General features: G+C 38.6%; 2 protein-coding genes and 1 long non-coding RNA gene across 9 annotated transcripts in view; 1 reads left to right on the top strand and 2 right to left on the bottom strand.

Moving 5' to 3' along the window:
- Nucleotides 1–2,350: 2,350 nt before the first annotated feature.
- LOC114271553 (flavonol 7-O-beta-glucosyltransferase UGT74F1) lies at nucleotides 2,351–16,163 on the bottom strand. The gene is given in 5 exon segments (XM_082878269.1): nucleotides 2,351–2,910; nucleotides 2,913–2,969; nucleotides 2,972–3,239; nucleotides 15,403–15,952; nucleotides 15,954–16,163. Coding segments are annotated over 5 exon segments (1,380 nt in total). The 5' UTR covers nucleotides 16,067–16,163; the 3' UTR covers nucleotides 2,351–2,518.
- The window catches only part of LOC114271239 (uncharacterized), a 25,442-nt gene continuing 21,428 nt past the window's right edge, over nucleotides 15,888–19,901 (top strand). For all 7 annotated transcript variants that reach the window (XR_014335522.1, XR_014335521.1, XR_014335519.1 and 4 more), the window contains exon 1: nucleotides 15,888–16,020. The gene's annotated coding sequence lies outside the window, so the exon portion shown is untranslated. The remainder of the gene's footprint in view (nucleotides 16,021–19,901) is intronic.
- The window catches only part of LOC145795172 (uncharacterized), a 2,044-nt gene continuing 1,723 nt past the window's right edge, over nucleotides 19,581–19,901 (bottom strand). The window contains exon 3 of the long non-coding RNA XR_014335515.1: nucleotides 19,581–19,675. This is a non-coding gene — a long non-coding RNA (uncharacterized LOC145795172). The remainder of the gene's footprint in view (nucleotides 19,676–19,901) is intronic.

Below are 19,901 nucleotides of genomic sequence, written 5' to 3'. Positions count from 1 at the left end.
GATAAGCACTACACTATTGTGGGAGCCACCTCTATAATCCATACAAGCCACCTATTGAATCCGTACCTTCATTCTGACTGTCACTCTTGTGACCTCTGTTCTGTTCTGTTCGGTACTGTGGTTATGGTTATTTATTTACATAATCTCAGTTTTGCTACTTAAATGATTATTTGTTCAGACTAAGCTATCTTAAATATTTTAGTTACATAACTATCCATGGTTATTTTATGTCACTTATACTCTTGGCATAATATTTCTCACTCTGCCATGTGCTTATAGCTATTTACCAATTCTTAAGAACCAATGCAATTCAGAAATAACTTTTGGAAAATCTTAGATACGGAGTCGCGGAATAGACACACACAGCACTTTTATGATATGTTTATATGTAAATATCGGCCTTTTTGGTCAATAAATTTTGTAATAAAAATAAAAGCTCCAATGATTATTTTGGTATCCTCACTTAAATATTATTTCTGCTCGCGTTTATTTATTTGTTCAAGAATTTGCCGGAGGTAACTTTAGTTACTGGCTACCACGATACTTAACCCTTGAATACGAGGAGCGGGTCGTGACATAATGTCTAAAGACAACATTACAAATCCGCTAACCAAAAGATTAACTTGAGAGTTAGTAGAAATGTTGTCAAAAGGAATGGGGTTAAGGCCTTTAGAAATGTTACCGGAACGGGAAACCCAACCTAGTTGACTAGAAATCCCAAGATCTAGGTTCAAAGGGACAACCTAATTTCGTGTAATGGGTAAGTCACTGAAGAGGTAAATACTCTTGCCCATTGCTTTGTACAATGATACCCTGTGGGGTAGAAAGTTAAGTTAATGCTTTTGATAACCTAAGTGATATGAATAGTCAACCGTGGTATAAGGAAATACCTTATATAGGTCACCTATGTGAGTGCGAAGTGGGGCCGCTTCATTAAGAATTAGGAAGGTTGAATTCTTTAAAACCACTCACTGAACCAGGCTAGTGTTCCAGGGCCATACCGGACATACCAGTGAGAATAAAAACAATGGTTGGACTAACTCGTGTGTGAGGTTTATTGTCTTGGTTTACACAAATGGCAAAACAGTTCAAGACATCACGTTCACTAGTCAGGCAGTAAATCCGATAGGCTTTCACTACGAAAGGTTCAAAGCCAACAGCTACATTTTCTGATGCAGGGTTAGTTTGTGTACTCTCTCTCTGAGTCTTTGTTATAAATGTTGTCTGTTTTCTTTATTCGGTCAATTTTTATTCATGTGGGGGCTTGTTGGAAAAATTATTTTTTGGTGACTTTAATATGAAATTAAAGTAGGTCCCCAACTATTGGTTGATGTGAGATTAAATGGGTTTAGATTCTTTGTAACAAGGTCTTTACACCAAAAAAAGAATGACCAAAAATCATTAAGAATTGAATGAGAAATTGTCTCATAAAGTTGCCGTCATAAATGAGGTATTGAGAATTGTGTATAACTACCAATCCCACATTGGTTGTAGAGGAAAGCTTTGATGGGTTTTTAAACCTCAAGATTATGAGAAGAGCATGAGCCCTTTGGGGCATCCAAATTTTTTGAAAGAAGGGAGACATGGATGCTTCAAGGATGGGCTTGGGTCAAGACTATGGTCCAAGTTGGTTATGGCAAAATTGCCACACATGCGCGCGCATCGCCCGCTCGCTCGGGCTGCGTCCGGGTCTATGGATCGTGGGCTTGCGCTTGAGGCTTGAGGCTTAAGGCTTGTTAGAATGGGTTAGGTTTAAGCTGGGCCGAATTGGTGGTCCACCAGCCTATTTTTTTTGGGCCAGGTCTACTGCTGGCCCAAGCTTGTTGCAGAAATGTATATATACATATGTGTATATTGTGTGTAATTCACACTTTGAATTCCCATCAGTTTTGTGCATTACTCTAGCAGTTTTGCCAGAGTAATGGCCTCCATTAGCAACCTTCATGACATTAGATGCTAGCCTTCATGGCTAGAGGCTCCTCCTCTCTCCCCCATAAGGAGACCCATCTCCCTTGGTTTTGCAACAGAATTTTTCTCTCAGATTATAGCCAAGTCAGTCTTCTCCCATATAAGTTTCTTCCTGTGTTGAGAGAGTACTACCATTGTTGGTTCGCCAAGCTAATAGAAGGTGCTTTTACGTTAACCGATCTAAACCATCTTATCTTAGAAGACAGAAGTTGATGTTCCTCCAGCACCCACGCTGAAGCGGCTAATCTGTTTTAAGGACACTGTGGTATCACACATAATTTGGTTCGATCCCTTGTTTTTCCTTATTTCGATTCCATATGTATTTCTGTTAATCATTGTTCATGTTATATAATTTAACTGATTAATATGAATCTATTTGTCTTGTTTAATCACACAATTTTAATAACATAGTGGACTAATAAATTCATATAGAAGGAGTTTTGTACCTCTCCTATAATTGTACATCTCTATGGACACTCACACCCAACACTTTAAGATTATATGCTTCTATTGTCCCCAACACTTATTGTAACTATATTTCATTCTAAGATTAACACAAAGAGCTAGTCAATTTTGATACAAATTCATCAATGTTCCTATTAGAAGTTCCACCTTTGCTGACTGCCTGTTTAGCTGCATCTCTCCACTTCATAGCATTCTCCTTCATTTCTTTCCCCTTCTCTCCCTCCATGACTTCCCTTATACAAGCCTCAACTTCTTCTCTCCTCACAATGCCCTTCTCATCAACTTTGACCCTAGCTCCCACCTTCCAAACATCTTGCACAAACTTGGCATTTGTCAGTTGGTCCGTCCATTGTGGTATCGCCACCATTGGCACTCCCAAGCTCAATGCTTCAACTGTTGAATTCCACCCACAATGCGAAAAAAAGCATCCCTTGGACTCACTTGATAGCACTTCCAACTGTGAACACCATCCCACTAACCTAATGTCTCTTGTTTGAATTTTGTGGGTAGCTTTTCCTTCTCTGAATCCCTAACTACCACAAGAAGTAGAAGTTGCTTTCTAGCAAGCCCCATGCAAGTTCCTCCATTTGCTCTTCTCCTAAATCAGCCACGCTTCCAAACGAAACGTAAACAACAGACCCCTTTGGCTTAGTGATTAGCCAGTTGGTGCAAGCAGAGGGATCTAAGTGATAGAGGTCGAACCCATAATCATTGTCATTTTCAAGTTGGTTGTCTAAGTAGGAAGATGGAATTGTTGGTCCAATTGTCATCAATGGACTGACTAATTTTGACATTGAATCCACCACCTAGAATAATAAGAATAACACAAAATTTGTTAATAATTTTCAATTAAATATATTGGCCTCAAGATTACAAATGGAGGGTAATTTCCTACTTGGCAGCTATGAAGCACGGGTGCGGGTATGAATACGAGTATGGTTACGCTATGGGTACGTTGATACGTTAAATTCTTAAAAAAGTAGGATACAGGTGCAGTTGGGGTACGTCAATTTTTTTAAAAAAATTTATAGCTAAACATCCAACATACCAATCAAAGTTTTAATATCAAAACTAAAAAGAGAATAGGTTGTCTAGAAAGTTATATAATTTTTTTTTCTTTTTCTTTATTTATTATTTAAAACATGATGCAAAAGAGAACAAAATCATGATTCATGAGTAAAGGGTGTTAGTAATAAATTACTTGATATTTTCAAAATTGAAAGAAGAATAATAAAGGCTACAACAAATTCTAACAGCTACCAAAAAAAAAAAAAAAACCTCGTCGTATCAGTGTGGTATCCATGTCATACCCGCAATGTACTCATGCCGTACTCGACATGTATTCGGCGTACCCGGTATACGTATCGCTGTACTAGTACGCGTACCCGCACCCAGTAAGTACCCGGTACTCGTACGACACCATTTTTTGAGTATCCGTGCTTCACAACTTGGCAGTTGGCACCTTACATTTATATCTAATTTGGACCTAACTTCCCTCCATTCCATATCATGCTAGGTGGGCCTGTGGGGTCGATTACGGGTTCCCTTTTTGTGATCTAAACTATTCATTTTATTGGACTCTTCATATATATCATTTAGATAAAAAAATAAGATCGATTTGATAATCATGACCTATTCAATTTATTATATTTGTCTCTAAACAAATTGACGACAATTGTATTTTTAAAAATAGAGCATTCTTCTTTTCTTTTTCCTTTTTTTTTTCCCGTAACAAACGCGGTTAATCGAATAGAATATAAATATCATATTAACCTAATTTTTTTGTAAATAATATATACAATTTTTTTTTATAAAATGAACAATTTAAATTATCAAAACTTAACCAATATCCAAACAGTACCCGACCATGAGCTGGAAGGACCCCAATCCTTTCAGTTTTAAGGAAATGTAATGCTAGCAGCACCGTGGCTCAATTATTATCAACAAATTAAAGGCCAATTTCACCATTTGAAAAGAGACTGCGTTACCTATCCATATGTAGGTAGGGAATTCCATTCTCCATATATTGTTACGTGATCACTAGTTAACAGAGTGGTCGAAAGTTCAATGTAATAGACATATAGTTTTATTACGAATAATAAAAGCAGGAAAATAAGAAATTCTAATTGAACTGTATATAAATCAATTTATTTCACATTTTATAAATATATTTTTCAAGTGATTAATTCCAACAAGAAGTTGATTTGATTTGACCATATGAATTTACTTTGTAAGTTCACCCTTCTTTCATTAATGAATCAATAACCTTGATTGTTGGGTAATAAGCGAATCCTATTGATTGTTAGGTAATAAGGGAATCCCGCGGGGAGCAGACTCCTCTCCGGTCTAAATCAAATTGGAGGGTGTCATTCTATGAGCCTATTACGGAGCCAATATTGATAATTCATATAGCGATCCCGGGTTTACCCTTGTTGTACAGTGATCCGGACATGTGTCCGTGGATGATAGTAGTTGGTTATTACCTGGTGTACATCCTTTCTTACTTTGTATTTGGGTTATAGGATGTGTTGGGCAGGTTTGTTACAGGTTGGTTGAGTTTAGAAACCAAAACTAGTTGCCCAGATTTTTACCTATCCGCTCGAGCGGGGGTTTTGGCACTCGAGCGGGAATTGCACCCATCCAGTATTTCCTATACAGTGTTGGACGCTCGAGCGTGGGATTGGCCGCTTGAGCGGGATTGTGTGAGTGCCGCTCGAGCGGGGAGTTGGAAGCTCGAGCGGAGACCTGGTTCTGTAAAAGTTCTGGGAGTGTGTATCCGCCGCTCGAGCGGGATTTTTGACGCTCGAGCGGGAGTCTGTGAGTGACGCTCGAGCGGGGCGTTTGACGCTCGAGCGGGGCGACTGGGTTTAAGTTCCGAGTTTTGACTTTTCAAATCACTTTTTCACTTTCTCTTCTCTCTCCTACTTTTCCAAAAACACCATTGTTGAGCCTCTCACTCTAGAACTCTACCTTTTCTCTAGGTTTTGATCTAGTAAGAGTGATTTGCTCATCTTTGGCCTTTACAAAAAAGTTGTTGATCGTTGAGGGCTACCTTTTAATCTGAAAATTTCAGGATTTGGAGCACGTTGGGTTTTGTCATCTTCTCCCTTGGGGCTCCAGGTTTGAGGTAGGGATATCCTACTCCTCTCTATGGATTTTGTCTTTAAATTTTAGTATTTTGAGATGTTGGGGTTGGTTTGGTAATTTTGTGAAAGTTTGGGGCTTTTGTGTTATTTTACAAAAGTTGGGGTTTTATTTATAATAAACCTAGATGCATGTTTGGCATAGAGAAATGGAATAAATGTTGAATCATTGATGAAAATGGGACCTAAGGGTTGTAATGTTAATTATGAAAAATGACCTAATTACATTGTTTGATTAATTGGGATAATTAATTGTGAGAAATGAGGAAATGAAATGGAATTGTTGAGATTGGGAATGCATGGGGTTAAAGGGTGTAGTTGAATTATTTATCACTCACCGAATTGAAATGTTGATTGAATATCCATTTGTGCATTTATTTTCTATATAGAAATAACTGCTTTGGGCTATCGGTGGAGGATAGTCGTGATTGTTGTAGACAATGCATGATGATTAGGTAAACTGAAACTAATCACTGGAATGTGTCATTGAGATTGACGATTGAAAGAAAACATTAAATTTATGTATTGTGTGATGATGTGTATAATTGTTGTTTATATGCATTGTGTTGTGTCGGAGGAGATAGGGGATGTACTCCACGGTTTAGGGGAAGATAGGGGATGGACCTCTAAACCGGATGTTGTTGGGAGGAGATAGGGGATGGACTCCGTAGATAGAGCTCATATGCTTATCTGGTGATGTATTGACAGAGCTCATATGCTTGTCATTGGAAGTGTGATAGTGCTCATATGCATATCTGTGGAAGTGATGATATAGCTTGTATGCTTATCCGTTGTTGTGTGATATAGCTAGTATGCTTATCTAATATGAAATGGGAAGTGTGTGATATGAGTTACTGTCTCATATGAGTTGTTTGGCCAGGTTTCTGAGCCATGGTTGTAATTTGAGAATTGAAAGGAATTGGAAAATGAATTGTAACATGGACTTGTATGTCATCAAAATATAAAGTGTGACAAGGGAAAGTATCAGTGTTGACCATCTATCAACTGCTAATCTTTTAGTCATTGTTCATATTTGGTTTAGTATGTTTCTACTGGGCTGTGGCTCACCCTATATGGGAACATCATTTTCAGGTACAGGTAGCATGCCACCTCCAAGGACGTAGCTTGGGAGGCTAGAGGCGGACACACTTTTGTTGTCTTATTTTTGATGTATTACATGTAAATTCAAGCCAAGGGCTTAATGTGTAAATGAGTTAGTACTCTTTTGTTGTAACCAAGTGTTAACTTGGAAAGCTGTAAGCCTTTAGGGCATTTGCTTTTGTCGTTAACATGTAATACTTTTTGTAATGAAACTCTGATGAATAGAAGAATGTTTCTCTTTATTACCAATGCATGTCTTTATTGATGGGTCTTATGTTATTATTTTGAGGGCGTTACAACTTGGTATCAGAGCCTACCGGGTTCGAATACTTTGGGTACGTGGGAAGTGATTAGGATCACAATGGGTTTGTCTCGCTTGATAGAGACTTAGATGTAGTGTCATATGCTATGTGCTTAATTGATAACATGCTTATGTGATTATGTGGGTATGGAATGTAGTTTCTAGGATGTTGATTGGATCCTTGGGTTTCTGGGAGTCTTGTTGGAAAGGCACTTGATCAATGCTGTTTCTAACCGAAACTCTAGTAACGCCTCGGGACTATCATTATCCGGAAATGAAATTCGTAAGTGCTTATGTGTTTGTGTGCTTACGTGGAGTGAATTACTGTTGTCCATGCACTAGGACGTGAGTGTTTAGTTTTGGCACATTTGTGAATGTGCTAACGTTCTGTATTGCCTTTATTAGGATGTCAAGACGAGGAAGAGGTGCTAGGCGTGGTAGGCCTGCGAGGCAGGAAGTACCGTTACCGGAGGAGGTTCCGGCAGTGCAGGAGGGAGTTGGTCAGGCCAACGTGGCCGAGCCAGTGGGTCAACAGGCTATGAGTGCTTTGGCACGAGAGATAGCAGGGGCTTTGGGTATTCTCAGGGCTGGGAATTAGGTAGCTGAAGCAGGGCCTTCTTTCTTGAAGAGGGAGTTCTTCCGGTCTAATCCGGATGAGTTTGTTGGGGATCCAAAGGAACCACTGAAGGCTGACGAGTGGTTAGAACAGATGAGTAAGACGTTCGAGATGCTTGGCATCGAGGACGGAGCATTGAAAGTGACCTTGGCATCCTTCCAGCTGAAGGGAGATGCGGGTCAATGGTGGAAGTACGAGAAGGCTCGTGTTGGTAGTGCATGGGAGGCGTTTGTAAACGCTTTCCAGAAGAGGTTCTTGTCTGCAGTGGCTAGGGAGAAGCTGGGGGATCAGTTTAGCCGGCTTAATCAGCAAGGTATGTCTGTTGCAGAGTTCGAGGCCACTTTCACTAGTTTGTCCAGGTTTGCACCTGAGTTGGTGGCGTCCGAAGAACGCCGTTGCTATGAGTTCGAGAGGAAGTTGAGGCGGGGCCTCAAGCTGAGAGTTGGTGGGTCTTACATCCGAGAGTATAGACATTTAGTGGATGCTGCAGCTCATATGGAGCTCATGATGCAGGAGGAGGATGAGGGGCAGAGAGGCTCTAAGAGGGGCCAAGATGGTCAGGGTGATGGCAGGAGACAGAGGGGTCCTAATCCTCAGCAGTCTCAGGGAGGAGTTGCTAGATCGACCTTTCCGGTGCCGAGTGCAGGCTCGGGGAGAGGTAGTCAGGGAGGCCTGACTTGTTTTACGTGTGGCCAGCTGGGTCACAAGTCTTCGGTTTGCCCGCAGAAAGGGGGGGTCAGCGAGCTGCTTCTTCTTCAGCTAGACCTTAGCGCCAGAGTCAGGGTAGGGGCCAGCCTTTGTCTTGTTATCAGTGTGGTCAGCCTGGGCACCTGAAGAGGTATTGCCCGCAGTTGAGTGCTACTTCAGGAGCGTCTAGTTCTAGACAGACGCAGGGTTTTCAGCCAGCTCAGTCTGTGCAGGCCTCGAGGGCCAATCCGGGAGCTTCGTCATCCCAGTCCGTGCAGCAGTCGTATGCTCCGAGGGGTGAGCAGGTAGATCAGGGGCCTACAGGGTGCGTGTATGCTGTTACCGCGCAGGATTTAGTACCGGCTCCATCAGTAGTGAGAGGTACTTTTCTGTTTTGCAACTCGGTTGCTGATGTGTTGATTGACACGGGTGCATCTCATTCTTTTGTATCTGCTGCATTTGCATCTGTTTTAGAATTGGAGTTGGCACAGTTAGCATCTCCTATTTGTGTGGTATCGCCTTTGGGTGGTGAGTTGATCTTAAAACAAGGTGTTAGGCGTTGTGATATAGAGGTCGCCGACCATAGGCTTCTTTTTCCGTTTGTTGTCATGCCCATGAAGGGCTTTGATGTTATTTTGGGTATGGACTGGCTATCGTCATACCGGGCTGTTATCGATTGCTACCGCCAGAGGGTCACGTTATGTACCTTGAGCGGGGAGTGGTTCCATTTCTTGGGAGACCGGGTTGGTTGTGTTTTACCACCGGGGTATGATTCGCGAGGGCGAAGTGAGCTTAGTGGTCTACTTGCTAGCTTTGAGAGTGGTGAGTGTGATGAGACCCAACTTGTAATGCCGAGGGTGGTTTGTGAGTATTCGGATGTCTTTCCCGAAGACCTTGTTAGTTTGCCACCTCACCGAGAGATAGAGTTTTCTATTGATTTAGTGCCCGGCACGGCGCCGATTTCTATGGCACCTTACCGTTTTGCTCCAGCAGAGTTGGTTGAGTTGAAAGTTCAGCTCCAGGAATTGCTAGATAAGGGTTTTGTTCGCCCTAGTGTTTCACCGTGGGGAGCACCGGCCTTCTTTGCTAAAAAGAAAGATGGTGCCTTGAGATTGTGTATAGACTACTGGAAGTTGAATCGGGCTACAGTCAAGAATAAGTACCCTATGCCCCGTATAGATGATCTGTTTGACCAGTTAAAGGGTTCCCGTTGTTTCTCTAAGATAGACTTGAGATTGGGTTACCACCAGTTGAGGGTCATGGAGGAGGACATTCCTAAGACGGCTTTCCGTACGCGGTATGGCCATTATGAGTTTCTGGTGATGCCATTCGGGCTTACCAATGCACCGGCAGTCTTTATGGACTTGATGAACCGAATCTTCTGGGAATTCTTGGATCGATTTGTAGTCGTTTTCGTGGACGACATCCTGATTTATTCGCCTTCAGAGGAGGAGCACGAGGAACACTTGAGAGTGGTGCTTGAGTTACTTAGAGCCCATAGGCTGTATGCCAAGTTTGGGAAGTGTGAGTTTTGGCTAGGAGAGGTGAAATTCTTAGGCCATGTGGTATCCAGGGAAGGGGTGTCTGTTGATACATCCAAGGTAGAGGCAGTGCAGGACTGGGCACAGCCTAAGAGTGTGTTTGAGATCCGCAGTTTTCTGGGATTAGCTGGGTATTACCGTCGGTTTGTGAAGGATTTCTCTAGGCTAGCTTCGCCGTTGACTAGGTTGACGCGGAAAGGGGTCAAGTTTGTATGGAGTGAGACTTGTGAAAAGTCGTTCCAAGAGCTGAAGGTTAGATTGACCACCGCTCCGATTTTGATTATTCCGGAGAGAGGGTTGGGTTATGCGGTTTATTGTGATGCCTCGCGAGAGGGTTTGGGTTGTGTGTTGATGCAAGAAGGGAAAGTGGTAGCTTATGGCTCACGTCAGTTGAAAATTCATGAGAAGAATTACCCCACACACGACCTAGAATTAGCAGCAGTGATCTTTGCCTTGAAGATTTGGAGGCACTACCTTTATGGTGAGAAGTTCGAGGTGTTCTCGGACCACAAGAGTTTGAAGTACCTGTTTACACAGAGAGACTTTAATTTGAGGCAGAGGAGATGGATGGAGTTCATTGAGGACTACGACTTTGAGTTGCACTATCACCCGGGGAAGGCCAATGTTGTGGCCGATGCCCTTAGTAGGAAATCCATTAGTGATGTAGCTTGTGTTGCCATCCGAGAATGGGAGATGTTAGGTGTACTTGGCGAGTTGATTTGCATCTGGGCGAATCAGTTGAGGCTGCGGCTTTGTTTTTTGTTGTTGCACAGCCCACACTTGTGACTAGAGTGTTAGAGGCACAGAGAGGTGACCTTGAGGTGGAGTCCTTCCGAGAGAAGATCTCCAGTGGGAAAGTTGAGAAAGGTTTGACTGTGTATCCCGACCTAAGTGTAAGATACCGAGACCGTTTGTTTGTACCGGAGTCTTGCCGAGAGGAAGTACTCCGAGAGTTTCACCATTCACGTCTTGCGGTGCATCCCGGAGGCACTAAGATGTATCGGGATTTGGGTCGCCAGTTTTGGTGGCGGGGTATGAAGAGAGATGTGGCTATTTTCGTATCGAAGTGCCTTACTTGCCAGCAAGTGAAGGCCGAGCATCAGAGGCTAGCGGGTTTGTTGCAACCCTTGCCTATTACCGAGTGGAAGTGGGAGCATGTCACTATGGACTTTGTTGTAGGTCTTCCGAGGACTCAGTGGGGTAGTGATGCTATTTGGGTGGTTGTAGACCGGTTGACTAAGTCGGCGCACTTCATTCCTATGCGCGTGAGAGATTCGGTGGATCATCTTGCCAACTTGTATATTCGGGACATAGTGAGATTGCACGGGGTCCCAGTGACGATCGTCTCAGATAGAGATCCTCGTTTTACTGTCAGGTTGTGGCAGAGTTTGCAGAGTGCCTTGGGCACTAAGTTGACCTTTAGTACGGCTTATCATCCTCAGACTGACGGGCAGTCCGAGCGTACTATTCAGATCCTCGAGGATATGCTTCGGGGTTGTGTCCTGGACTTCAGTGGGACGTGGGAGAGGCACTTACCCTTGGTAGAGTTTGCCTACAACAACAGTTTTCAGTTTAGCATCGGTATGGCACCGTTTGAGGCCTTGTATGGCCGACCGTGTAGGTCTCCAGTTTGTTGGGCCGAGGTGGGTGATGCACCTTTGTTGGGTCCGGAGTTGGTCAGGGAGACGACGGAGAAGGTTGAGCTTATCCGTAGGAGGCTTGTTACAGCCCAGAGTCGTCAGAAATCTTATGCTGACCGTAGGAGGAGGCCTTTGGTGTTTGAGGTAGGTGATCATGTCTTTCTGAAGATATCACCTAGGCGAGGCTTGATGAGGTTTGGGAAGAGTGGGAAGTTATCCCCTCGGTTTATTGGTCCTTTTGAGATCCTTGAGAGGATTGGCGAGGTTGCTTATCGGTTAGCTTTACCGCCGCAGTTGTCCGAAGTGCATGACGTGTTTCATGTGAGTATGCTTTGGAAGTATGAGCCAGATCCATCACATGTATTGGATTGGACCGATTTAGAGGTAGATGAGGATGCCTCGTATGAGGAGAGACCGGTTCGGGTCTTGGATAGGCGGGATCAGGTCCTGCGTGGCAAGACCATTCCTTTGGTGAAAGTCTTGTGGAAACATCACGGAGTGGAGGAAGCCACTTGGGAACGTGAGTTGGAAGTCCGTGAGAAATATCCGGACTTCTTTGTTGATATGTAATCTTGTATTTAGATTTTGAACTATCGTTGAACTTAAGAGCTTTTATATATGTCTTAAGTTGTGAAACATTGAAAATGTTTTGGTTTATTGGAAGTATGTTTTGGAACTTGCCTCATATGGAAGTTGAATGTAACATTATATATGTTGAATATATTGTTGAAATTGGAAAGGAAATGCGTAATGTTGATGCATGTTGAAAGTACATATGTTGTTTACATATTGTGAAGTGCCTCTTGTTAAAGGGATGGGATGACCAGTAATGGGTCGAATTGTTGAATGTTAAAAATGTAACATTGTTTAAAATGGAGGAAAACCTGTTTTTGAAAACTTGTGCTTAATTTCGGGGACGAAATTCTTTAAGGGGGGGAGGATATAGCGATCCCGGGTTTACCCTTATTGTACAGTGATCCGGACATGTGTCCGTGGATGATAGTAGTTGGTTATTACCTGGTGTACATCCTTTCTTACTTTGTATTTGGGTTATAGGATGTGTTGGGCAGGTTTGTTACAGGTTGGTTGAGTTTAGAAACCAAAACTAGTTGCCTAGATTTTTACCTATCTGCTCGAGCGGGGGTTTTGGCGCTCGAGCGGGAATTGCACCCATCCAGTATTTCCTGTGCAGTGTTGGACGCTCGAGCGTGGGATTGGCAGCTCGAGCGGGATTGTGTGAGTGCCGCTCGAGCAGGGAGTTGGAAGCTCGAGCGGAGACCTGGTTCTGTAAAAGTTCTGGGAGTGTGTATCCGCCGCTCGAGTGGGATTTTTGACGCTCGAGCGGGAGTCTGTGAGTGACGCTCGAGCGGGGCGTTTGACGCTCGAGCGGGGCGACTGGGTTTAAGTTCCGAGTTTTGACTTTTCAAATCACTTTTTCACTTTCTCTTCTCTCTCCTACTTTTCCAAAAACACCATTGTTGAGCCTCTCACTCTAGAACTCTACCTTCTCTCTAGGTTTTGATCTAGTAAGAGTGATTTGCTCATCTTTGGCCTTTACAAAAAAGTTGTTGATCGTCGAGGGCTACCTTTTAATCTGAAAATTTCGGGATTTGGAGCACGTTGGGTTTTGTCATCTTCTCCCTTGGGGCTCCGGGTTTGAGGTAGGGATATCCTACTCCTCTCTATGGATTTTGTCTTTAAATTTTAGTATTTTGAGATGTTGGGGTTGGTTTGGTAATTTTGTGAAAGTTTGGGGCTTTTGTGTTATTTTACAAAAGTTGGGGTTTTATTTATAATAAACCTAGATGCATGTTTGGCATAGAGAAATGGAATAAATGTTGAATCATTGATGAAAATGGGACCTAAGGGTTGTAATGTTAATTATGAAAAATGACCTAATTACATTGTTTGATTAATTGGGATAATTAATTGTGAGAAATGAGGAAATGAAATGGAATTGTTGAGATTGGGAATGCATGGGGTTAAAGGGTGTAGTTGAATTATTTATCACTCACCGAATTGAAATGTTGATTGAATATCCATTTGTGCATTTATTTTCTATATAGAAATAACTGCTTTGGGCTATCGGTGGAGGATAGTCGTGATTGTTGTAGACAATGCATGATGATTAGGTAAACTGAAACTAATCACTGGAATGTGTCATTGAGATTGACGATTGAAAGAATACATTAGATTTATGAATTGTGTGATGATGTGTATAATTGTTGTTTATATGCATTGTGTTGTGTTGGAGGATATAGGGGATGTACTCCACGGTTTAGGGGAAGATAGGGGATGGACCTCTAAACCGGATGTTGTTGGGAGGAGATAGGGGATGGACTCCGTAGATAGAGCTCATATGCTTATCTAGTGATGTATTGACAGAGCTCATATGCTTGTCATTGGAAGTGTGATAGTGCTCATATGCATATCTGTGGAAGTGATGATATAGCTTGTATGCTTATCCGTTGTTGTGTGATATAGCTAGTATGCTTATCTAATATGAAATGGGAAGTGTGTGATATGAGTTACTGTCTCATATGAGTTGTTTGGCCAGGTTCTGAGCCATGGTTATAATTTGAGAATTGAAAGGAATTGGAAAATGAATTGTAACATGGACTTGTATGTCATCAAAATGTAAAGTGTGACAAGGGAAAGTATCAGTGTTGACCATCTATCAACTGCTAATCTTTTAGTCATTATTCATATTTGATTTAGTATGTTTCTACTGGGCTGTGGCTCACCCTATATGGGAACATCATTTTCAGGTACAGGTAGCATGCCACCTCCAAGGACGTAGCTTGGGAGGCTAGAGGCGGACACACTTTTGTTGTCTTATTTTTGATGTATTACATGTAAATTCAAGCCAAGGGCTTAATGTGTAAATGAGTTAGTACTCTTTTGTTATAATCAAGTGTTAACTTGGAAAGCTGTAAGCCTTTAGGGCATTTGCTTTTGTCGTTAACATGCAATACTTTTTGTAATGAAACTCTGATGAATAGAATAATGTTTCTCTTTATTACCAATGCATGTCTTTATTGATGGGTCTTATGTTATTATTTTGAGGGCGTTACAATTCAAATCGTTCAATATGTAGGACTTATCGAGTACTTTATTCCTATAAAAAAAATCAAATTGATCGGATATCAAATATCCACTTGATCATATCACAATTGTTTCAATGCTAAATATAATTTTTAAAATAAATTGTTTACACAAATGCAATACGATCAAGTATCTATCAATATCCAATTAATTTGATTTTTTGAAGAGATGATGTACACGACAAGTCCTATATATTGCATTATTCAAATTATCAATGTAGACTCCGTGATGAGTCCACAGAGACCCAACAACACCCTTTAGAAGGAAAACCCCAACTGAAAAAGAGCCTACTCCATACCGGGTTTTACTTAATTGCTTGATGCGTACCGTATATGAAAATGTTTCTGCTGTAGCACATTTGGAAGGATTATCACTTTATCAAAATGTGAAAATGTTTGAAAAGAAAAATTAAAAAATTAAATATAAAAAAAAAAGAGATAAAACATAAATTACACATTTCAGTTCCTATTTTTTATTCAAAATTTATTTCGATCCCTTATTTTCTTCTAATTATAACAATTAAGTTATGACTTTAATAATTGTTTCAATTTCCATCATTCACCGCCACAAAAATAGGCAAAATGTGTCCACGGGAACAAGTTTCAAGGGCATTCAAGAAAAAAATTATGAAAGAAATTTGCATTTGTTTAATTTTTAACTTTCACTCAAATTTTAGTTTAGTAGTTAATATTTCAACTTTCACTCACATTGATCTTTAAAAACTTAATTGTTTCAATTAAAATGTGAGAATCAAATGAAATTCAAGTAAAATTTTAAAAAATGAAAAGTTCAAAAAAGAAAAAAAAAAAAAAAAAAGGAGGATAACATAACTAACCTGAGCCTCTAACTGGTAGAAGGTATTGACAAGTAACATAGCAGCTTTATCCACATTAGAGAACTGATTCAAAACCAGCTCAAAGTAAGCCGGATAAGAGCCGTGCACATAAATGAACGACGGCATGTCCTGAAGCTCAAGCAACGGCAACCCTGGAATCGACACCGGCGACGACTCCACCGGCAACTTCATTAGCCCGTGGTGAACATAGTAGTATATGTAATCAACAGCACACGGCTGCGTGAAGAATGTAGCTCCAGCTAAGCTGAACTGTTTCGCCACATCCAAAGCCCAAGGCAAGTACGCATCATAGATGATACAATCAATGGGATTGTCCGAGCTTCCGTACTTCCTGATGAGCTCTGCTAGGGTTTGTGAGCCAGCAGCTTCTAACCGTGCGAGATAGTCTTGGACACTACCGGCTTGAGGGAAGCCGGCTTGGTCGCAGCCGTCGGAAATGGTGTCGAATTGGAGTGATGAGTTGGATTGGGGTGGGTGGTGGTGGCGGTGGATGGAGTTGGAGATGAAGGTGGTGAGGGCAAAAGTGGCTGAGTCCTTTGGAGACAAGGCGCTTACAGAGTTGGAGCAGAGGGTTAATGTGACCTTGGCTTGGATAAGGTATGGCTAAAACATGTGCTGAATATGATTTCTTTCCCTTCTCCATCTTCTCTCTCTACCTTTCTAAGCTTTCTCTCTATTATCTTTGTCTCTTCTCATGGACTGGCCATTTATAACGTGTGATACACAAGTAGCCTGAGTGGTGTAAGGGTGACTATATGGTTTCCAGTAAACTAATGATTTGTTTGATTGGCGAATTATAGTATAAGATTGGAATTATTAATTTATAAGGCTCACATTTAATTGCTTGGTTGCTAATGGTTTATTAATAAGAGAGATCATTTGTTATGTGACTAAAAATATGAAAGGACAAGATGCAATTTCTAAAATTATAAGAGATAATTTATATTGAAGCAAATCTTATATTTGTAATTTACCCTTTATTTTTTCTATCAATAAAAAAAATATATATATATATATATATATGTATATAATTTATAAATATGATACAAAAGAGAATAAATTACAATTAAAAAAAATTAGGATTTGACCCTTGTAACAACATAAAGGGCAAATTGTAGCAGTAATCCATGTACTGGTTCTTGGGTCATTTTCATCTTTATATCTCAATTAGCACGATTTTAATCTTGAATTTATGATTTTGTTTCAATTTGTTCTAATTGATTACAGCTCTTAGCATTTGCTAATGAAAAATATACATATAAGTGGTATGTGTCATATAGAGTAAAATTATAAATTTACTAAACTCAATGAGTTAAACTCAACCAATTCGATGATTATTTGCTGTAAAAAAATACTAAGGACATTATCATTTGAAATTAATGGTCTAAATTAAGTCAAATGGAAGTAGAGGGACTAAAATGACACAAGTGACAAAATATAGAGTCCACCAATATAATTGCCCTAAATAAAACCTATGCTTTTAATTTAATTAATTTAAATCTTTATCTTTTGATTTCTTTTCAATCTAAACTATCTGTTTATTTTTTTAAAATTAAAATTGATTAAAAAAATACTCTTATCATAAGCTCAACGAAAAATAATATTTTAAATATTATATATACACTCACATTGAGTTTAATTACTAAAAATATTACGTTTTACTCGACGAATGGTTTGATGATCCGAACTGCTTATCTCGTAAGGTTTGTTGGATAGATTATTCATAAAATAAATCAGGTTAATCGGATATTTGTAATCCCATAACAAGACTATATTTATAAAAATAATAATAAAAAACAACTAGCATGATTTTGATAATATTCTAAAAACAATTAGAACACAATCGTGAGGTTATGGATAGAGAAATTTTTTTAAAGTCCACAATATTAAAATTTTATAAGATAAAGAACATACAATATTTTCATAGTCGTTATGGTCTCTCAACATTTCTAGAGAGAAAATTCGACTCAAAGAAATTTTGTCCGACTCAGAGAAATTTCAATTTTTAGGGCTAAAATTTCTTTGAGTCGGGTGAAATTTCTCTAAATCGGGCAAAATTTCTATAAGTCGAATTTTCTCTGTGAAAATGTTAAGAAACCTTAGCTAATTAAAAAAAAAACCGTCTTCGACGTTTTCTACTACACAAAGTTAGAGAGAGATATTTCACTAATTTTCCGTTATGGATATTCACTACAAAAAATTATACTTTTGCCGACTAAATAACTTTTAGTTACGAAAAGATCACATTTGTTGACCAAAAAAAATTTGGAAGCCAAATTTTTTTATTTTCCACGACTAACATGATTTAGTTGCAAAAATCAAGTTTTTGGCGAGCGAAAAATTGAAGTAGAGTGACAAAAAAAGAGTGGGAGACATAAAAATTTTAGCGACCATTGAAATTTTGTCGCATATAGAAAAACTATCACTTTTGCTGACTAAATACTATTTAGTCACAAAAAGCACATATTTGCCGAATAAAAAAGAAAAAAATAGTAGCGAAAAGTTTTTATTTTCCACGACTAATGTGATTTAATCGCAAAAATATTGTGTCATATGACTAATTTCAAATATTGGTTACAAAAACTAGAAGCAGGAAGGTGAAAAAAAAAAAAAAAAAAAAAAGAAGAAAAAGAAAGAAAGAAAGAAGAGCAAAATAACTTTTAGCCATTAATGAATTTTGGGTCACTGATATCAAAAAGACATCGTTTTCATGGTTAGCATAACTATTGTATTATGTGGCGACCAAAACTTGTAGTAGGGAAAAAAATTCAAATCCTTCTAAATTTCATAAATTTGTGACCAAGTGATTGGTCAGGAAAAACAGCTAATACTTTTGGCAACTAAATTTGTTAGTCGATATTTCACTACTCACCAATGTTTTAAAAATCAAATTGGTGAGAGAACCAAAAAAGGGATTAGATGAAGGGGTCACCAGTTTAACCATTAGGTCAAACCGAAATCAAACCATAACGTTATAATTATTTTATAATATATTAAAATTTATTTAATAATAGCATAAGAATTAAGATACATTTATTTAAATTATTTCTAAATTTTAAGATAAATTTATATTTACATAAACATATATATATTTGATAAAATATATTAATTATATGTAATATTTAAAAGAAAATGTAATATAGATATATATTCACTAAATATAAACAAAAATTGAATGTGACATGGTGATTATTTGTCATACTACTTCCATGTGCATGTTGGAAATTGGGTTAGATTTGACCCGACCTATAACCCATGGAGTGTGTACATAGGTTCACTACTACAAATATAGATAAAGATCACACTTTTTTGGTGTGATATATGTTTTTTAATCACACCTTTTAAGTTTTATTAAAGTGTGATCCTTAGGAGTGTGATTAAAAATAGTCATTTTTAATCACACTTTTTAAGTGTCATTAAAAAATGCTTTCATCACACCTTTTAAGTGTGATTAATAATATTTAGATTACACCTTTTAAGTGTGGTTAAAAACATTTAGATCACATCTTTTAAGTGTGATTAAAAATATTTAGATCACACCTTTTAAGTGTGGTTAAAAATATTTAAATCACACCTTTTAAGTGTGATTAAAAACATTTAGATCACACCTTTTAAGTGTGATTAAAAATATTTAGATCACACCTTTTAAATGTGGTTAAAAATATTTAAATCACACATTTTAAGTGTGATTAAAAACTTTAGTTCACACCTTTTAAATGTGATTAAAAACTTTAAATCACACCTTTTAAGTGTGATTAAAAATATTTTGATCACACCATTTAAGTGTGATCTTTAGAAGTGTGATTAAAAATGATCATTTTTAATCACACTTTTTAAATGTGATTAATAACATTTAGATCACACTTTTTAAGTGTGATTAAAAATATTTACATCACATCATTTAAGTGTGATTAATAACATTTAGATCACATCTTTTAAGTGTGATTAATAACTAATAAAATCTGTGATAAAAAAAAGGTGCTACATATTTGAAAAATAATCAATATTATTTTTGTATGCACATTTGAATAATTTAATACACACTATATACTATATTTTGAATCATAACCACATATTGAATAGAATAACGTCATATATTTCATAAATGGAAATTAAATATTCAAAACTATATACAAAGGAATTAATAAAAAAAATTATCTGTGCTTACATATATTAAAATATGAAAAAACTTAAAAAACTAAGTTCTTTAATTCTTGGACCATATTTTGCATCTCTCCAAAAAATTTCTGACCTGAAAAATGAAAACACAAATTAATTCAGAAACCACTGATGCATATGAATAAACTAAAAAGTTAATTCAGCAAACCAAAATAAGAACACACCAAAGATATAGTATAAACAAATTTTGCAGGCACATAGAGAAAATAATACTTGATCAAAAAATTCATCATGAAGACATAAATTGATTCACAATCAAGAGAACTGAAAAATTCATCAGGTAAAAGGAAAAAGAAAAA

This window comes from Camellia sinensis, chromosome 7, assembly GCF_055761805.1.
Source record: "Camellia sinensis isolate YWXY chromosome 7, ASM5576180v1, whole genome shotgun sequence".
NCBI classification, from domain to species: Eukaryota; Viridiplantae; Streptophyta; class Magnoliopsida; order Ericales; family Theaceae; genus Camellia; species Camellia sinensis.
This window is presented reverse-complemented; position numbering and strand designations above follow the sequence as displayed.